The following is a 20,022-nucleotide window of genomic DNA, read 5'->3' as shown; positions in this document are numbered from 1 at the left end:
ATTAGGAGGGGCCCCAGACAAATAGGGAAAATTTTTTTCTCTGGGAAAACTCTTTTAAAGGAAACCTGTACCAAGAGGAAAAACAGGAGCTGTCGTTACCACTAGTGGTCCTGCTGTCTCCTCCTTCAGTATCTTGTTATGGACCCTGAAATGAGCATACAAATGAGGACTCACATGGCCCCTGTACTGCAGGAAGGAGGCATTTGTTTTTGTACCTGTATCCACGGTGTGCAGGCTGTCTATGGATATGAATGCAGCAGCTGCATGACCACATACCCCATGTCAAACTTTGACAGGGATGCATGGGGTCTACAACACCAAATGCAGATGCTTTTTTGCAGCAGATGAATTTTGCATTTCTATACATTAAAGGAACATGAGAGTTGTTTGAAACAGGTGAAACTGCAGGTTAAATGCACCTGTCAGTGAATTCTGAATTCATCCACCATGCAGCGCTTAAAAATGAACATATATATCTTCAATAAATCTCTATATAAAGTCTCTATTATGATGATTCAAGGAATAATTCAGTATTCCACACTATTACAGATAGGTGATAAACCGTGACAGTCTCTCTGATATTCTTAATTAAAATATGGTGACTTCCGTGAGAAAATATAGCTGTAGAGTGCACTAACAGATAGCGCTTAATATTGCACATGTAATAGATGGTATTAGATCATCTAAGTTTAGACATCCAGAACCCCAATCTGCTGGTGAAGAACGCCTCTAGAGATTATGGTATTTCAACCAATATATCCAGGTAATGCAATTCCCATCCACCAGGGGGAGCCAGCGGTCTGAATATCATCCAGGATCCAGGGCTCAAAAATTTTTTTCACCAGCAGATTGGGGTTCTGGATGTCTAAACTTAGATGATCTAATACCATCTATTACATGCGCAATATTAAGCGCTATCTGGTTAGTGCACTCTACAGCTATATTTTCTCACGGAAGTCACCATATTTTAATTAAGAATATCAGAGAGACTGTCACGGTTTATCACCTATCTGTAATAGTGTGGAATACTGAATTATTCCTTGAATCATCATAATAGAGACTTTATATAGAGATTTGTTGAAGATATATATGTTCATTTTTAAGCGCTGCATGGTGCATGAATTTTGAGTGATATTGAAGGTTTTTGAGGTGATTATCTTTCATGCCAGATGCTCCTGTCACATAGATCTAGCGCTCGTTTTTTTCCTTTGATATTTTCAAAGTGAATTCTGAATGATCTCAGAAGTAAAATCAGAAAACAGCACTAAATCCCAATATAAAATAAATACAATAACATAAAACATAAAGAACAATTTGTGATATATAAAAGTTAATTTACAAATAAAAGTGAGATACAAAGTCCTTTCACAATCCCTATAGTATTAAAGGTCCCAAAAAGTGAAAAACGTGAAATAAAAAAAAATCCAGCTTGTCCCCTGACATTTTTTTTTTTGCTGAAACGCATTGGGCGTGGCCATAACGTGACATGATCTGACACGCCCGCCGACCAAAGCCTGGTACAGTTTCAGCCTGCTACTTTTGGAAGTTAATGTGCTTTGTGCAGTTTTGGAGTTTGCTTTTGATGTGACATGTATACTGTTACTTAGTGACTGTGCATATACAGTTGTGTTCAAAATAATAGCAGTCAGACATCACTAACCTGATCAATCACTGTTTTTGGTAGAAATGATATTTCTACATGGCAAATAATTTACTAGCAGTTGTAGTAGAGTAATATAAATCCAACAGAACCAACATTCATGACATGCATGCTGCTGATTCTGTGTAATTGAATCACTAATTGAAAGGGGCATGTTCAAAATAATAGCAGTGTGGAGTTCTATTAGTGAGGTCATTCATTCTTTGATAAACAGGTGGCAATTATTGCCCTTATTTAAGGAAGGAAGGCAGCAAATGTTGCACATGCTGGTTACAATGCATTTCTCTCTGAAATTCTGAGGAAAATGGGTCGTTCAGAAGAACAGCGTACCTTGATTAAAAAGTTGATTGGAGAGGGGAAAACATATAAAGAAGTGCAGAAAATGATAGACTGCTCAGCTAAAATGATCGCAAATGCTTTAAAATGGCAACCAAAACCTGAAAGACATGGAAGAAAGCAAAAAACTACCATTCAAATGGATAGAAGAATATCCAAAAGGGCAAGGACTCAGCCAACAATCAGCTCCAGGAAGATCAAAGAAGGTGTAAAGTTCCCTGTGAGTACTGTTACAATTAGAAGACGCCTATGTGAAGCCAAGCTATCTGCAAGAAGCCCCTGCAAAGTCCCACTGTTGAAAAAAAGATGTGCTGAAGAGGTTACAATTTGCCAAAGAGCACATTGACTGGCCTAAAGAGATATGGCGCAACATTTTGTGGACTGATGAAAGTAAGATTGTTCTTTTTGGGTCTAGTGGCCAGAGACAGTTTGTCTGGGGATGTTTCTCATACTACGGTGTTGGGCCTATTTATCGCATACCAGGGATCATGGATCAGTTTGAATACATCAGAATACTTGAAGAGGTCATGCTGCCTTATGCTGAAGAGGAAATGCCCTTGAAATGGGTGTTCCAACAAGACAACAACCCCAAACACACCAGTAAACGTGCAACATCTTGGTTTCAGACCAACAAGATTGACGTTATGGAGTGGCCAGCCCAATCCCCGTATCTTAATCCAATAGAAAACTTGTGGGGTGACATCAAAAATGCAGTTTCTGAGGCAAAACCAAGAAATAGAGAAGAACTGTGGAATGTAGTCCAATCATCCTGGGCTGGAATACCTGTTCACAGGGGCCAGAAGTTGGTTGACTCCATGCAACACAGATGTACAGCAGTTCTCAGAAACAGTGCTTATACAACTAAATATTAAGTGATTCAAAGGAAAGCAAAATCTTCAAACATTTTTCAGTTTATATAGTGAATGTTTGAGTTTGTAAAGAAGAATACAAACACTGCTTTTTTTTTTGAACAGTCTAATATTCACTTTTCTTCAATATTTTTAGAGGAACAACACAAATTTGATCTTCATGTTTTGATTTGGAATAGAATGTGTAGTGTTCCCAATGCATTTGTGTGTATGGAAATAAAAGCTATTAGAAGGATTTTGAGCTTTATTCACTTTTTTCAACACACTTCTATTTTGAACACAACTGTATATATTTAAACTGGTGTCTCTTAGTGGTTTTTACATACTACACTATGGGATTTTTATCTTTCCCAAACTTCTAATGCTGGCAGAGATTCCAATGGCGGACGTACCTTATGCCTGAAGAATTGTGGTTAAAGGATATGTCTAAGCGCTTTTGGCCATTTACATTCTAATAGTCCACATTGTCTGGTAAGAGGCTCCCGAAATGGTGTCACTTAGTGGTGGATGCACGTTCTTTCTATCAGGAAGTTGGAGTGTGGGGACACCTTCAGTATTATAAGGATTGTGAAAGCACTTTTTCTTGATTTCACATTTTACTTTTTTGGGACCTTTAGTACTATGGATTATGAAAAGACTTTCTTTGTATCTCACATGTTTTTTTCACTTTTTTTGTGATTTAACTTTTATATATCATGAATTATGTTATTGTATTTATTTTATATTTGGATTTCGTGCTGCTTTCTGATTTTATGTTTATCTATTGGTATCACAAATGCATTTCTACTTCTTGTGTTGAGGCCATCAACACAAGCCCATAGCACATTTCTACAGGCCCCTAAGAAGTCAGAACCTCTGATCTACATACTTGTTTTGGACAGAGACTCTGGTTATTGAAGCCACTGCAGCATGACAGCCAGGCAACTAGAATTTCCAGAAGGAGGTGACAGCATTGGCAGCCCATAAATTTTCAATACAGGATCTGTTGAAATGCTGTATTAAAACACACACCGCATACTCAGACATGAAAGGTGCCCCCGTTAAATTTATTTTAGTATACAGTACATACAGTTCTGTGTCCTACCCACCAGAAAGAAAATAAATACAATGGCTTCCATTAACAGTCCAAATATTGACATTTTACACATAGCACAAACATCTCCACTATGGTGGAAGAAGAAATATAAAAGAAAACATTAACCCCCTCTCTATCTGAGACCCTAACAAGGTATGTCATAGCGAACAGGGGTCCTTGGCTGTAGGACTCGCTCTTCCCTTGTCATGTACAATTATAGCCTATCTCAAAGTAAAAGGCACACAGAACAGACTGGAAGTAAATCTGTCACAAACCTCAGTGATCCAAACAAAGCCTAGGATATAAAAACAGTATAAACCTTCAGGGAGAACATACTAATACAATTCGAAGAGCCAGAGCTGCAGGCAACTGGAACTACATGCAAATCTTGACTTTCCCTGTAAGCCAAGCTTGGCCCCAAAGACCTACCCATTGGTCCTTTGATGTGCTGGGTGGCCTCATTACCCAATATTAAGAAGGGAGTGGAGTCAAGTTCAACATTTACAGGAAAAGTTGCAATTTTCATATAGTTTCTGCTGTCATAATCTCTAAATCAGGGGTAGAGGCAACCTCGGCACTCCAGCTGTGGTAGAACTTCAGATCACAAGAGGCATGGCAAGACGGCCAGTCACAGGGGTGACTCCCACAGCATGGTGGGTTTTGTAATTTCACTAAAGCTGGAGTGTCCAGGTCGCCTGCCCCTGCTTTAGATCATTTTAGTATGCTGGTAAGCTCTGCTTATGCATCTTTTTGCATATGGCCAGTTTGAATGGAATGGTTTGAGACAGGCTTACCTTAATGGTGCTAAATGACCCAGAGTCAACAGAATGATTCAGTTAAAGGCACTTCCAGGGACAGGAGGTAAATTCTTAGATAGAAGCAGACCTCCTCCTGCCAGATGAGTCATGCAGTGCTGAGCCTTCTCATAGCACAAAACCGGCCATACACGGGTCGAATTCCAAAAGAGTTTTCTTTCGAAAATCTTTTCTAAGAATTTTGGTTTGAATTTCGCACCATTAGTGAGCCACAAAAATGGCCGGTTTTTGTGCGACCATAGAATTTGAGTGATCGGGTATGTTGGAAATTTTTTTAAAAATTAATGAATTTCTAATCAATGATGGGAAAATAGTGTGAGAAATATAATTGAAAGGGAGTCAAGCATAAGCTGTGACCTGGAAAGAAAAGAAAATTCTTGGCCATGAAAATTCTTTTCTGTAGCAGTGTGAAATTGAAGACTTGGTTGGTCGAATTTTGAAATCAATGGTGGCATCATCGATTTACAAAACATACAAAATTTCAGATTTTCTAAAGAAAATTTGTTCCGACTTTGACCCATGTATGGCCTGCATAAGTGCTTCTATGATCACTCCATCTGTCACTGAAAATTTGCTGCTGAGTGGGAACAGGCGTGCTCTGGCAAGTGCCAAGTCATTGGCTGCACTATTCCTAAGCAGCGTTTTGGCAGCAGTAAAGATTTCACAAAATCCTGTCTAGTGCAACTTTAGGTCTCTATTTATTTAAAAGTAATCAGACGATGGAAGTAATGACTTACACTATGGGAAAAGCAGCTGCTGTCGTGTGATTTTTTTTGCCACCAAATGTACTCTTTTGGGAATGGTTCCTGTAAGCAAGTCTTTGGAAACACTAGTCTGAATGGCAGAATGTAAAGGGAGCATTTACAAAGCTGTAAACTGGCTGAGAAGCTTTCCTATAGCTTTACAAGCACCCTTTTTCACCAGTATGTGGATGTTAAAGTGTATGTAAGCCCAAACACAAATAGATTACATCTTTCCAGTCCAAAGTTGTTCTAGTTTTGTTTTCCAGACATTTGTTTTTATTTTCACCCAGTGATCCTGCCAGTAACACACTTCCTGTTTCAGGGTGACAGCATTAACACAGTGGGGTTGATTTACTAAAGACAAACAGACTGCATTCTGCAAGTGCAGTTGCTCCAGAGCTTGGTAAATGAGGGGAAGCTTCACTTTGCAAGGAATACCCAATCACATGCAAGGACTTCCTTCCTGACTTCCATCATCCAATAATGTCCAAGAAAAAAATTCTGTTTTTTTTCCAATTTTCTATGCATGTGATTGGGTATTCTTTGCAAAGTAAAGCTTCCCCTCATTTATAAGTTCTGCAGCAACTATACTTGCAAAGTGTACAGTCTATTTGCCTTTAGTAAATGAACCCCAGTGTAGTGTATCTATGGAGCATTGTGGTCACATAACTACAGAACTCCTCCAAATCTCTTCTCCAAAAACTGGAAAGAGGGAGTGTTCTGTAGTCCACAAAGAACTGAAAAAATGTAACTGATAACAGCACAGAGTATTCCTGTATCAGCTCACACAATTTCCGTCAGATCAACAGGTAGCAGGCATGAAGCTTGCTGAAAGCATGAATGCAGCTCTTTAAAGCGACAACCAGCACATCTATAGAATTCAGGGTTTGACCTGAACAGGCTTTGGAAGGTGATTTATTGCTATAAAAAAGCTCCTTTAAGCAGGATGACAACTGTAATTGTTTTATAAAAGCTTGCTGTGCACACAGCTCTTCAAATGAATGTTTATAAGCAGAGGCCTGGAATCCGGCCTAATGGTGCCCCTACATGTACAATGACCTTCAATCTATGAATGTATGGGTCACCACCAGCCTAAAGCAGGCCATAGATTATGCAATTTTCTTTCCTTCCATGGGTGAAGAAAAGAAAATTGCTCAATTCACCCCTCCCACCATTCTATTGTGTTCTGCCGGCAAGGAGCCATCCCAGCCGGCAGAACACAGTGATTAATGTTGCTGACTATAGCCGGTGGCACTAATCATTTGGGAAAAACACAAAAGGCTGGTTGTACACAAGTCGATCGATACATCGCTTCTGTGCAACCAGGGTACCCATACATGGATAGAAATTCAGCCAGTACCTGCTGAACCAGCCGAGTTTCAATCCATGCATGGCCGGCTTTAGTGTCCAATAGTTATCCAGTCAGAAATTATTTGGATATGATAGAATATGCAGTAGTACAAAGGAAGTGTATCAATACAGGTTGTTTATGGTCACCTGCATTATATAGACCTATACCTGTCAATTGTCTGGATCACACAAAGGTCAGATCACTGTAGGTGACCCCTTTCTCCAAGAAGGAAATGTCTGGGGAGGCTAGAACTGCAGGTAAATGGGCAGCTTAGCAACTTTGTGTGTGCTATGGAACACAAAACCTGACAGTGGGGGATAAATCATTTACAAACACATGCAATGTTATGTACGATATGTGCGATATGCAAACTTATGCCCAGAAATGACAAATCCACACAGCTGCGGTTATAAATTCTGTGTGACATAACCTACACTACAGGGACTTGTGCAGAATGTAAACGCATGCCTGGGCAATCTGTAATCTGTGCAGGAAATCATTACTGAAAAAAGCATGCAAGTTTGTTTTTAAACCACAAGCAAAGCTGAAGCAAACAGATATGCTTGACAACAAGAAAAAACCTGCCAGATCCACAACTGAAGAAAATAATTGCAAATATCTTGCACAGAAATAATATCCCACATAAATGTCAGTGTTCCAGGAATGAGCTTTCAATAGGAACGCTTTGCTCACAGAGGGTGTGCTGTAGTTTGCAGATCCGTGTCCCTGAATGCAGACAGTGTGAGTTTGGGGACATGCACCGGCACCAACATGGCTGTCATATTAAGACACAATGGCTTGTCTGTGTAGCCACTGTGTCCCAATAGACATTGATGGAGCTGTCTGTAAGGGGGGTGCATGGAACACCTGTACAACCCTGTGCTGGTAAACATGGTGTACACTTGTACCGTACAGTACACCCTGTGTGAACAAGGCAGAGAAATAAGTCTGCCACTGTTGACTTCCTTCTATGTAGAATGTAAGTTGTCTGGGTGTCATTTATCCATTGGCTTCAATTCTTTCTGAGTCACTAACCTGGAAAAAGTATACAGAACAGATGATTTCAATGGCTGCGTACTTTCACCAGGCTAGTGGTGGCACTAAAGTTCCTAGAGTCTGTGACTCAGGCAACTCATCCAAAGCGTTCCTCAAGGCCCCCTTTACACTTCTGCATTTTGGTAATGCACAGAACTTGGTGTGGTGCCTTCATTTAGAAAGACACCAAAATCCAGTAGGTTCCAAGGACCAGCACTGCAGAGCACTACAACACACATGCAGTGCATTTGGCACTCCTCATCCAAAAAAAAAAAAACCAACAAAAAAAGTGCAAGTCTTGCTTTTATTTTGTTTCCAATCCATTCCAAAGAATGGGCTGCTTTAACACATTGCACATGTACGTGTGTGGTAGCACACGGCAATGGAACAGATACGTGTAAAAGGGCCATCAGCCTAATCTTCTACCTTTAGCACCGATATTGTGAAGCAGGAATCTGGAATGATCAACTTTCCAAATGATTTATTCTCTTGTTCCACTAGGCTTGTACAGGCTGTTATGTTTTCTAGAACAACAATCATCACTGTCTGTACTGTATTGCAGGATCCCATTGATAAAACATGGGTGAATCCACAATTGCCGAGGTCTACAGCACATCCCCAGTTTGTATACACAAGCAAATGTAAAGCAGCAGAAATAACATATGAAGAATGTTACAGTCCTTCCTGATCCAAGCAAGTCATTGTTTCAAGTGGGCAAGATATCCATTGGGCACAACATGAACCTGCTAGATCGGAGCACCAAATGCTATTTGGTTAATCTGTCAGATTTCAGCAGCAGCAGCAGCATGTTATAAAGCAGGTGAAAGTAGTACTCGGCTGAAAAGGGGGCAAAAGTGGGCTTTACAAATACTGCAGAACCCTGTGAATTTCAGTTCCTTTATGACATTGAAATGTGAATGTTTCATTGGGCACAGGCATTAGGGAACAAAATAATAATCTTTACAAAGATGATCATTTGCCTGCTCTGTCACAGGGTGGCCACACACAGTACAAATGTTCTGAACGCTTTGAGCGCCTCTTGTGACAGATAACAACCTGCCCTTTGAGGGCTGACCAGCATCAGAAGGTTATTGCAGAGATATTCTAAATCTCATGAGCAGGTGCCGATCATTCCCTTTACAATGAAGGGAGTGAACTTCTTTTCATATGTGCACCACTTCTGTAAGCTGATCATACTGTGGACATTACGCCATCCCAATAGGGAACTGATTAGGGCCAACCTGGGACCAATTGGGACCAAATGAGGCTCTAAGCTCACTAACCCTAGAATGGTTGAAATCAACATGAAACTTTGAGGTGGGCTGTGACTGTAGTCAGAGATGGATGGACCATCACCAGCCAGGCAGAGGCCCTGCCTCCAGTGATATTTTTAATGACTGAAGGGATGTTGTCCCTTGCAGACCAGGCGCTCCTTTAATCAGAGTGCTCTGCGCATTTGTATGGACAACAGGTACACATGGGAGACAAGCTGGCCATAATAGCTGAAGCGTAAAGCTGATCCACATGCTCAGTCAGGAAGAGATCCGCTGCTGCAGTTGTGAGATCTCCAGGGATTTAGACCATTTTACCAGTTGGACAAATCAGGTGTCATTCACATGGGAATATGAATCCATGCCCCATGTGAGGGCCGTGTATTCCCACATGGGGACGCACAGGGGTTCCATGCATCCCCTTGCAGGCAGACCCATTGCTGTCAATTGGGACACAGCAGGTGCACAGACAGTCGCTGCTCCCAATGTGCGGGTACATGCCCCAGAAAGCACACAGGATTTATATGTCCCATGTGAATGAGGCTTTAAGGTCACAGAGAGAACAGGGCAAAGGACAGGATCTTCCAATGAGAACTGGGTCTTAAAGAGGGATTCTTACTATTGGTTGGCAGAAACATTGAAAATAAGGATGCTCTCTACTGACCTAAGGTTTTGTTTTTGGTTAAGATGGGTGACAGGCAGATGCACGGTGGGTGTACACCATTGTTTTGCAAAATCATTCCCAAAGGGGAGCAAATCCAGTAAGTGCTTAAGAGGTGTCCAGGGTCCATCAAGGTGCTTTTAGTCTTCATAGAGAAATACCTCGAGAAAGGGTGTAATGGAAAGATCCTTGCAGCTACCGGAGCTCTGCAGGACCCCCGACTGGGGACAGCAGGCTAAGCCTCTAAATGTAGAGTAGTATGTACTACATCAATAAGAGTTGAAATAGGCAATAGCAATTCCTCAAAGATAGTCAGGGAAAGACTAAAGTGACCCAAAGTCAGAGTAGGAAATGGCTACTGAAACCAGTGACATGCCTGTCTCTAAGGACTCTACAAGGAAAGAAGCAGTAGTGTGCTTAGGGCCTCTGCAGTCAGGAGCAGCAAGGAAACTGGGTGACTGCGGCCACATTCTGGTCTAAAGTATGATGTGACTATAGGGTTTGTAAGGCAAAGGACACTGCCTCAACTGGCAGAGCTAAGGAGTACTCTGATGACAAGTTAAAAATCCTTGTAGAGTTGCAATGTGCATCAAATTGGCCATTTATGGTCATGCACCTGACAATTTTCTAGCAGTTTTAACCACTTTTAACCAGACTCTGATCACAAAAACATCCATATGGATCAAAGCAGCCTACCATCAGCTCCAAAGATCGAAGCCGTTACAGTCTTGAACAAAACTGAAATTGGTGTTTGGCCACCACTATTCTTGTGTGGAAGATGTGAGTTTTCAGCTGCACCATGAAAACACATTCAACATGACTTGTAGCTCCTTCACACCTGGAGGAGTTCAGTTTTATAATGCCAACAAATTCTATACCCAACTGAGCAAGAAACCTCTGATCAGCCAGATGCCATTACCTTCCTTGTAACAGGGTCCATCACCAGCCACTTCTCTGTCACTGTTTGAAGGTCTTGACCATTGAGAGGCTCCCTTAACCTAACTTTTACCTCTAGTTTCCCTCCAGTTGGTTTTCTTCCATCAAACACCTGAAATAGGAAGTTCATTAAGATATGCTTAAGTATATCACTGCAAAGGTAAAGTATAGTATTCTTATTTTATTTGTACTAGATGTATGCATTAAAATGATATTACTATTACCTCTACAATCTCTCGAATCTCACACTGCGTCTCCAACTTGTCCAGTTTAACACTTGCGGTTCCCATTTGCTTATCACTTCTGAACAAGAATACTCTGCAGAAGAGGAGAGAAAAGTATTTTTAACAACATCTGATTAAGTAAACAAGTCTATGGGCTGCACACAACCATGATTTGGACATCTTCTGTATATATCTCTGTTGTCGATCAAACAGAGCGGGTATGCTTCATTTTGGATGCAATGAAAAAATACCCACCAATCATATCGCTTACTATATTTACAGACAACTCTAGGGAGCCCAGAACACTTACAAACCTTTAGTACTTTATCCTAAGTCAAGAGTAAGGAGCCAGCTCTTACTAGGAGGGGGGTACAATTGGAACGAATATTTGACGTTTATATTGTTATGTGGGGCAAAAAGGATGAGGATTAACCGCTGAAAGACCACCCTATAGCAGATATACTGCTACAAGGTGGCACCTATGCACAAAAGCACTTGTATACACGTGATTTTGCATTTCCAGGTAGGGGGCATGAGCCGCACCGCCATTCGAAGATGTCAATCACTGGGTCGCGCCCGGTGATTACCGAGCATCTCCGACGGGGAGGAAGATTGTTTTGTTTACAAACAATCTTCCTCCCTGTCAGCTCGAGCACACAGTACAGCCATCCCGATCAGTATGCTTACAGTGAAGAACACACCCCCTGCCCCCTAGTAAAACACTCCCAGCACATAGTTAACCCTTTGATCACTCCTCACATTAACCCCTTCTTGCACAGTGCCATTAGTACAGTGTCAGTTATTTTTTTTTTTTTTTTTTTTTTTAGCACTGATCACTGTATTGGTGTCACTGGGGTGTCAGTGACACCAAGTTAGTTCCCACCAGTGTCAGAATGTCCGCCGCAGTCCCACTAAAAGTGGCTGATTGCCGCCATTACTAATAGAAAAAAAAAAATCTATAACGCCATTTGTAAAAGCTATAACTTTCACGTAAACCAATTAATTTACACATATTGGGATTTTTCTTTTAGCAGACATGTAGCAGAATACATTTTGGCCTAAATTTGATGAAATTTGATTTTTAAAATTTTTTTACTGGACATGTTTAATAGCAAAAAATCTAAAATATTGTTTCTCAAAATTGTCTTTGCTTATAGCACAAAACAAAACAAAAAAAAACAAAAAAAAAAAAAAAACACAGGCGATCAAATAACACTGAACATTCAATTTGTGGGAAAAAAGGACATAAATTTCATTTGGGTGCAGCGTTGCCTGACCGCGCAATTGTCAGTTAAAGTAATGCAGCGCCATAACACAAAAAATGGCCTGGTCATGAAGGGGGGTAAATCTTCAGGAGGGCAAGTGGTTAAAAACTGTCAAAGCTAACACTGGATATAGCTTTGGGGAAGGCCATGGCTCTCTGTCCTCTCCAACAGTACTAGTCACTCACCCTTTGTAGAAGATCTCAAACTTGATGCCTTTGGCCTGAACCACCCGTTTGAAGCCTCTGTGGTTGCGGTTGATATTTAGTTTAAACGACTGTTCGTACTCTGTATAAAAGATCACACAAACAGAAAATACATCATCTCGGTACAACAGACAAATTATTCAATCACTGTGTGTAATTGACAGGACAGTGCAGAGTGATAAGTAAAGCAGTATTTCTCAACCTTTTTCCAGTCAAGACAACCTTTAAAATTATGAGCAGGCATCACTCTCGAGGCACCCCCTTCTAAAATGTAAAATACTAAACTAATAGTTCTACATATTGCAGCAGCATCCACACACGTTAAGACACCCGACATTAGAGGAGATTTATTATTTCATAGCAAATACATTTTTGCATACTGGTACTGACTAATATTTCAGCATTTTTTTTTCCTCATTTTCTCTCCACTACACAGCCAATGTGACCCCAGTCCTCATGGAGGCGGGTCCAACAAGGATGTTGTTTAGGCTCCCGATATCCTCCACATCAACCATTGATGTCAGCAGTTGTTAGGAAAACTGTGGCTTTGAATACAAAAAACACTGTGCAAATTTTGGCCAGTTCCGGTCGCCCCCTCTCATTTGACCTTTCAACTGAAAGGAGTCTGGAGTGGAAAATTGTTGGCCACACAGCAGCTGCATCCAATCTGATGCGGCTGCAATTTGGGTATTCTGATTTCTGCCAGCCTCAGTGGGAGGTGTATAGGGTGGATGGAGGAATCTATTAGATTTGTTTCATTCAGCCACCAGACTAAATGGAAAGAAATCTAAGTTTGGAAGGCCAGCCTTATTACAATAAAGTCTCTACAACTGAGATGCTATAGATTCCTTTTTCTCCCTGAATATTGAAGAATCACATTACAGCAGGTGCACCGCTTTTAAATATCACCTGAATCAGGAAAAATTATATATAATTAATATATAAGATATAAGCAGATCTGTAGCTGTAATTCTTGAGGAGAGATCTGCTACAAATGGTAATTAGATGTATGGTATGATCTTACTATAAACAGACATGAACAGATTACCCTTGCATGCACATTTAGAGGAGCACTGCTATAGAAAGTAAAAGCAATTGGCTAAAAAAAAAATTCAAAATTGGTACACCTCTTTACTTTCATAATGTAACCCACTGACACATGAAAGACAATTTAACTTTCAGAAAGAATCAGTTTGATTTTAGCAATTTTTCAGGTTCCACCCACAAAAGATGTACTGAGAGGATGCTGTAAGTCCAAATAAACACAACAGAGAATGAAAATTAGAGACCCAGGCCCTGTTCAGTACTTAAAAAATACAACGTATTCCTCCAAGAACCACTAATTATATTATATGGATTAAACATAGGGGATGATTTACTAAAGGCAGACTCTTCACTTCGTACATGTAGTTGCACACCACAAGGAAATTAGTTACAGAGATTAGGAAATGAGGTAAAGATTCACTTTGCAAAGTAAACGCAATCACATTTTTGAATGACTAAATGATGGAAGTCAGTGGAGCTTCCCCTCATTTACAAAACTCTGGAGCAAATTCCCTTGCAGAGTGCAACTGTCTATTTGACTTTCGTAAATCAACCCTGTAGTATATTATCCATAAACAGAAACACAGGGGGAGATTTACTAAAACCGGTGCACACAGAATCTGGGGTAGCTGTGCATAGTAACCAATCAGCTTCTGAAATTCAGCTTTGACAATGAAACCTGGAAGCTGATTGGTTACCATGCACAGCTGCACTAGTTTTAGAAAATATTCCCCACGGTGGCATTCCAAGCTGGGTTTATTCTTGTGGACATATAGGGGTTTATTTACCAAACCTGGTTGACTCAGAATCTTGGGCACCTGTGCATGGTAGCCAATCAGCTTCTAACCTTAGCATGTTCAGTTAAGCTTCAGCAATAAAACCTGGAAGCTGATTGGTTTTTATGCAGAAGTGGACAAGATTCTGAGTCAACCAGGTTTAGTAAATAAACCCCATAGCATCACCTTCCTGCAGCAATATTCTGACTAGCGATGGCTTTAGCTCTCACATCGCACATACTTTGGCCAACAATAGCACTAGACACAAAAATACTTGAGCAATGTCACCTGGAGAGTTAGTGTTCTTAACTACATAAGTTTTATTTCTCTGTGGCTGTTCCTGCAAGAGACAAACATTGACGGTGTTTAAAAGCTCAAATAGATTCAAACGTTGCATTTCAAAACATATTTCCATTCCAGCACAATAATAGGAGCATGAGATGGTGTGCTTCACCAGTCTTAAAATATAAAGACAGGACTGCAGCAACATTACACTTGTCAGCTGTCTCTGGCCTTTGAAACCCATAAAGAAGAATTTCAGAGACTGAGATTGCACAGGTACAGTTTCCTCTTCACTTCTTACCGTGCTTGGATATGGAAAATCAAACTTCACAAACGCATGCAGGTCGTTGGGTGCCATTCCTGTGAAACAGATTAATAGAAGTGAGCAATTTTCATCGGATACCAAGTGACACTACAACTAAAAAATAACTGAGAAAAGAAACTACATATAAAACATGGAGTTGTATGGTGACACATGGGGCAACACAGCCATGGATAGAGTCCACATTCTGCAGTATATTCAGCAGCTCCTGAAGGGCCATTTGAGCGTTTGTGCCATTAAAGCAAATCTTGCTTTGTCCATCCAGGGCAAAACAACAAGGTGCCTTGAATGCCCCCCTCTCCTGCATAACATGCTTCTTCTCATCATTTCCCCCAGTGCTACATTCAGTCACTTGCAGCTAAAAAATAAATATGGTACTTTTGTGAGTCAGGGAGGATGTTACTAAAGCAGGCCATACATGGATCAAAATTCGTCCAGTTCAGCAGGAACCATCCAAGATTCCATCCATGTATGGGCAAGCTGACAGTTCCCCAAATCGATCCATCAATTGGCTTGGATACAACCAGCCTGTAGGGACTTTCTACATGTAATTACTGCCAGCGGCTATAGCCTCTAGGAGTAATCAGTGTTCTGCCTGCTAGGAAGGCTCCCCATGCTCCCGCCTGCTGGCAGAACATAGCTGAACATGGCTCAGCGTGAGGCATTGTTGATGGGGGAATCAAGCAGTTTTCTTTCCTTTCTTTCAAATCATCTATGGACTGTCCAACTCCCTTTCCTCTCACATGATCACATTGGTGCTTGTGATTGAGTCAGTGTTGCCACATGGGGTTGGGAGAGAGAGTCTTCAGCGCCTTTGTAAGCTTAACAAGAACACAGGGATTTCCTTCGACTGTTGAAAGAAGGCATGGGAGATCAACAAACAGGCGAGCATAGGAGAAGGTGGCATTAAAGTCAACAAGTTGCTTTACAATGCATGTGTAAAGCACAGGTTCACTTGAATCTTTCAGGTTACAAGATCAAAATGCAACTGAACAAGAAAAAAATAGATTTCATTTAAGATTACAAGTGAAAAACTCATTAACATTTCTCTAAAATCTGTAGTTCAGGCAGGGGCGGACTAACAACTCATGGGGCCCCCGGGCAATAGGGGATCATGGGGCCCCTGTGTCCTTGCCCAAACTCAAAAAAGCCTATGAAAAATGTACCAGGGGCATCTCATGGGGCCCCCTACTGACCACGGGCCCTCGGGCAGTGCCCGAGTTTCCAAATGGTTAGTCCGCCCCTGAGTTCAGGTGACATGAAGTTCCGGGGTGTGTTCAGAGAAGTGCCAATCAGCAATGGCTTTAGCAGTTCAGAGTCTCTCTGGAGTCATATAGTACTCAATGAGCCAAGGATGTTACTGCAACACTAGTGAATGGATGCTCTAGCAGAGACACCAGCCATGGGGTGAGACAAACAGGGCCGATCAACTCCAAACTGAGTTCCAATTGCAGATAAGAGCATGGAGGCAGATACATAAATCTTAGTAAATCACACCTCCCTTCTATATTTTGTGTTACAGAAATCCTAAACACTGCTTTGGACAGCCCTGAAATAAATGTGGAAAAAAGCTCAGCTGAACTCATTTGGCCAATTTGTATACAGAGATGGTAGACATGTCAGATAACAGCTGACACCATTCTAGTGTAGTAAGGGACTATGGTGACAGGCTTTTATTCACTTCAAGCAGTTTTGCATCTTCATACAAGTCTATGGGAATGCAAAACCAATCTGAAGCAGAAGTGTCTCAAACTGATGTCATCAACACAAGCTCAACTTCCATTGACAACAACCCTAAGAATGGCAGCAAAATGATACAAATGAAATGCTAGACTCAGCCAGGCTATTCAGTAGGTGCAGGAAAAAAGCGCACCTATTCTGGGGTTGGTCTAAAATAAGTATCCACATGCAACTGGATGCTTTCTTTGATGACTGGTTAGTGAACCAATATACTAATGTTATTATCAGAAACCAGAAAAACTGAGAGTTTCATACTATAAAAGAGTTGAGAAATGGGAGCAGGACACAGATGAAGAGGTGCTTAAAAAGCACCCACTGAATATAAATGAGCATACAAAGTAGGAATATTCAATATTTAATATTTGCCAGACAAAAAAGAAAATCTATTTTTGTTAATTTTTTTTTTTTTTTTTAACTCTAACCATAATAATCAAAATATATAAAAAAAACACTACACATTACCTTAAAACCCAAGTTCAGGTTGGAAGAAAAAAAACTCTTGCAGCGGGGGTCCCTATTCTCCCTAGCAGTGCAAGGGTATGTTTAATTTTGTCTAGAGGCAGATAAGAAGGCTGCATTACTTGCCTTACCCCCACTCTGGCCAGCTCCGGCACTCTCCGGCGCTCCAGTCTGTAGGTGGTCCCTTGGCATCCATAATGTGTCATGCAGGACATTTGCAGGTAGAGATGGCAAGAGTGAGACTGTAGCCAGGAGGGCCTTGGAGAAGAGGTTGGGGGGGACCAGTGACAACACTGGAGGGACCCTGCAGGAGTGGAGAATAAGCTAAGTATTCACACCTTATTCCTCATTCCCTAGACAAAAATAAGCAAACCCTTGCAGTGCTGGCACTGAAACAGTCATTTTTTCCTGTCCTTGGAGTGGGGCTTTAAAAATAAATACAATAAAAAAAATACACTGATAAAAACAACCTGCAATATGCAGACACCTCTCAAAAGAGCAGGTAAGAATATGGCTGAGAAATATCTGCAGTTTGCTAGACAAACATGTTTTCCTCCAGAATTCATTACAAAACAACTAAAGAGGAAGAGAGCACTCTTTGGAAGGTGTTGAAAGGGACAGAGACAAGGAGAATGTCACCTGCAGAGGCTGGAAGATTAATGCCTCGTACTATAATCAGCAGCATCTCTGTACTACTTAGCTCCGAGAATACTCTGTTGGGAAAGAAGGATCATGATCAGTTATATACAGACCAACAATTAGTCCAAACAACTCACATAACCTCCCCCTTTTTAATTCAATATTCTACCATTTCCAAAAAAAAAAATACATAGACACTGTATCTGAACAGTTACTGGTGTTGGAGTCTGACCTATGCCTGACCGGAACAGCTAATGGTTGTAGATTTGACATATTACTGGTGTTAGATGTGTTCTATGATCTGCTCTGTGACTGACCCAAACAGTTACTGGTGTTAGATCTGACATATGCCTGAGCTAAATAGTTGCTGGAGTTTGGTCTAATTTATGGCTGACCTGAATAGTTACTGGTCTTAGGTTTGATCTATGCCTGATCAACAGTTACTGGTGCTTGATCAGACCTATGCCTACCCTGAACTGCTTCTCAAAATTCCTCACAGTCAGTATTGATCAAAATGATTACCGGACTATTCTCAATGTCTTGTCTTCAAAATGATAGGGAGGTGGATCACGGCCCTGAGCTTGAGATAGGTGAAGGATATCACAATTCTTCTTGCATTCATCTGCCATTTTTTCGAACCTGCCACAAGAACACAAACAACATCAGACATTGCTGAAGATTTAGCCCAAGGAGCTCTGTCAAGACTTCTACATATTCTCAGTTTATCAAAGACGGGAATAACAATATAATACAACAAAAATATGGATGTATGTACTTACCATTAACTTTTTTTCTTGGAGCCCAATGAGGGATACAGAATTTTATAATCCTGTAGGTTATACTGCTGCCTGTAGGGAGGACTGGATACTGGCAAACAAAAAAACTGTAGAACAGCCCAAGGTATAACCCTCCTACTATCAGCATGCCTCATAAAAGAATTTCATATGGTTTAAAAATAGAAAAATAAAACTTATATACACACACACATATACACATACATAAATGTCACAAAGGCTTGATGCCATATAGCTGAAGAGGTGCTTAGTGAAGAAAGCCAGCCCAATCTTGAAGACCAAAGCCTGAACCTTGGTTTGTCCAAGCCACCTAGAGATGGTGAAACTGGAAACCTGGGAGCCCATGCTGTGCCCCCGTCTGAGATGTCAACAAGGGAATCCATCTTCATGAAAGAAGCAGCAGCTGAAACATTCACACAGCCTGAACCACATCCAACCAATAGAGAAAATTTCAATTTTGTGAACTGCAGCTGGACAAAAGGGATGGAATTACAATGATCTGGTTAGGGTGCAAAACAGAGACTACTTTGGGAAGAAAGGAAGCCCAGGACCTCAATACAACATTGTCCTTGTGCAAGAACATAAAGGGTTTCTTGCAGGATATAGCTGTCAGCTCAGACACTTGCCTAGCCGAGGTGATTGCCACAAGAAATGCAACCTTGTGAGTCTGAGCGGAGAGTGGAAGGTTCAAAGGGGACTGGACTGGGAGCCCCATGCAAAACCCCTACACAAAGGGTTTAATTAGAAAATGGAAAGCCAACAGTCTCTGAAACTAAATGGAAAGGGGAGAAATCCAACCCATGGTACTACCAGTCAGGTGTTGGTTCAGATCAACTGCAAAAAAGAACAGATCTGTCATATGGAGAAACTCCAGGGGTGGAAGCCGTTAGACCCACAGCAAGCAAAGTACACCTTCCATGTCTGGTGGTAAACCTTGTGGTAAGTGTATTTCCTAGCCTTCAGTAACATAGGAATCAAACTTAAGAGATGCCCTGTATGTTAAAACCTGGGTTTTAACAGTCATGCTGTTAAAGCAAGGGACCAGCAGTCAACAGATCCACAGTAGGAATGAACAGCTTTGGAACAAAACAGTAAAGGCAAGTGCTTAGAATTAGAAAACAGCCTATCAGGGCATTTTCAATCTCTCTACAGGAATAAGGCCTTGATTGCACGGGTGGCAACAGGATGGTAAAATCCATGATTTTACCATCCCTGACTGCCCACCTAAAAAACTTACCATGGCAACTGAAGGGGAACCTCGTGGCTACGATGCTTTGCTTAATGATCACCTTAACTTGGCATGTCCCCACTGAAGTCACTGTGACCGTGCAGTAACTGAGAGCTAAACCTTAATTAATGATTGTAGCAAGGTATTTATATATAAAATCTACCTTTATAATAATAAAGCAATAATTGAGGCTTGCTGGTAAGTAGGAGAATTATACCCTGGGCCGGGCTACATTTTTTTCTTTGCCAATGCTAGTGTAGGCATAAACAAAAGGTTTAAGACTCTCTACATTTC

General features: G+C 41.0%; 1 protein-coding gene across 2 annotated transcripts in view; it reads right to left on the bottom strand.

The window, feature by feature from the left end:
• LOC149429327 (coiled-coil and C2 domain-containing protein 1B-like) overlaps positions 1 to 20,022 on the bottom strand; it is a 49,001-nt gene that overhangs the window by 8,617 nt on the left and 20,362 nt on the right. For both annotated transcript variants that reach the window (XM_089666559.1, XM_089666560.1), the window contains exons 5-11: positions 18,229 to 18,345; positions 17,707 to 17,780; positions 14,848 to 14,906; positions 14,553 to 14,604; positions 12,427 to 12,526; positions 10,977 to 11,070; positions 10,736 to 10,864 (exon numbers count right to left, since the gene is read on the bottom strand). In XM_089666559.1, coding sequence (XP_089522685.1) covers positions 10,736 to 10,864; positions 10,977 to 11,070; positions 12,427 to 12,526; positions 14,553 to 14,604; positions 14,848 to 14,906; positions 17,707 to 17,780; positions 18,229 to 18,345 — 625 coding nt within the window. The remainder of the gene's footprint in view (positions 1 to 10,735; positions 10,865 to 10,976; positions 11,071 to 12,426; positions 12,527 to 14,552; positions 14,605 to 14,847; positions 14,907 to 17,706; positions 17,781 to 18,228; positions 18,346 to 20,022) is intronic.

Source organism: Staurois parvus, unplaced genomic scaffold, assembly GCF_062004578.1.
Source record: "Staurois parvus isolate SC_StPar_1 unplaced genomic scaffold, SC_StPar_1.0 ptg002753l, whole genome shotgun sequence".
NCBI classification, from domain to species: Eukaryota; Metazoa; Chordata; class Amphibia; order Anura; family Ranidae; genus Staurois; species Staurois parvus.
Note: the sequence above shows the minus strand (reverse complement) of the source record. Positions and strands in the feature narration are given on the sequence as shown.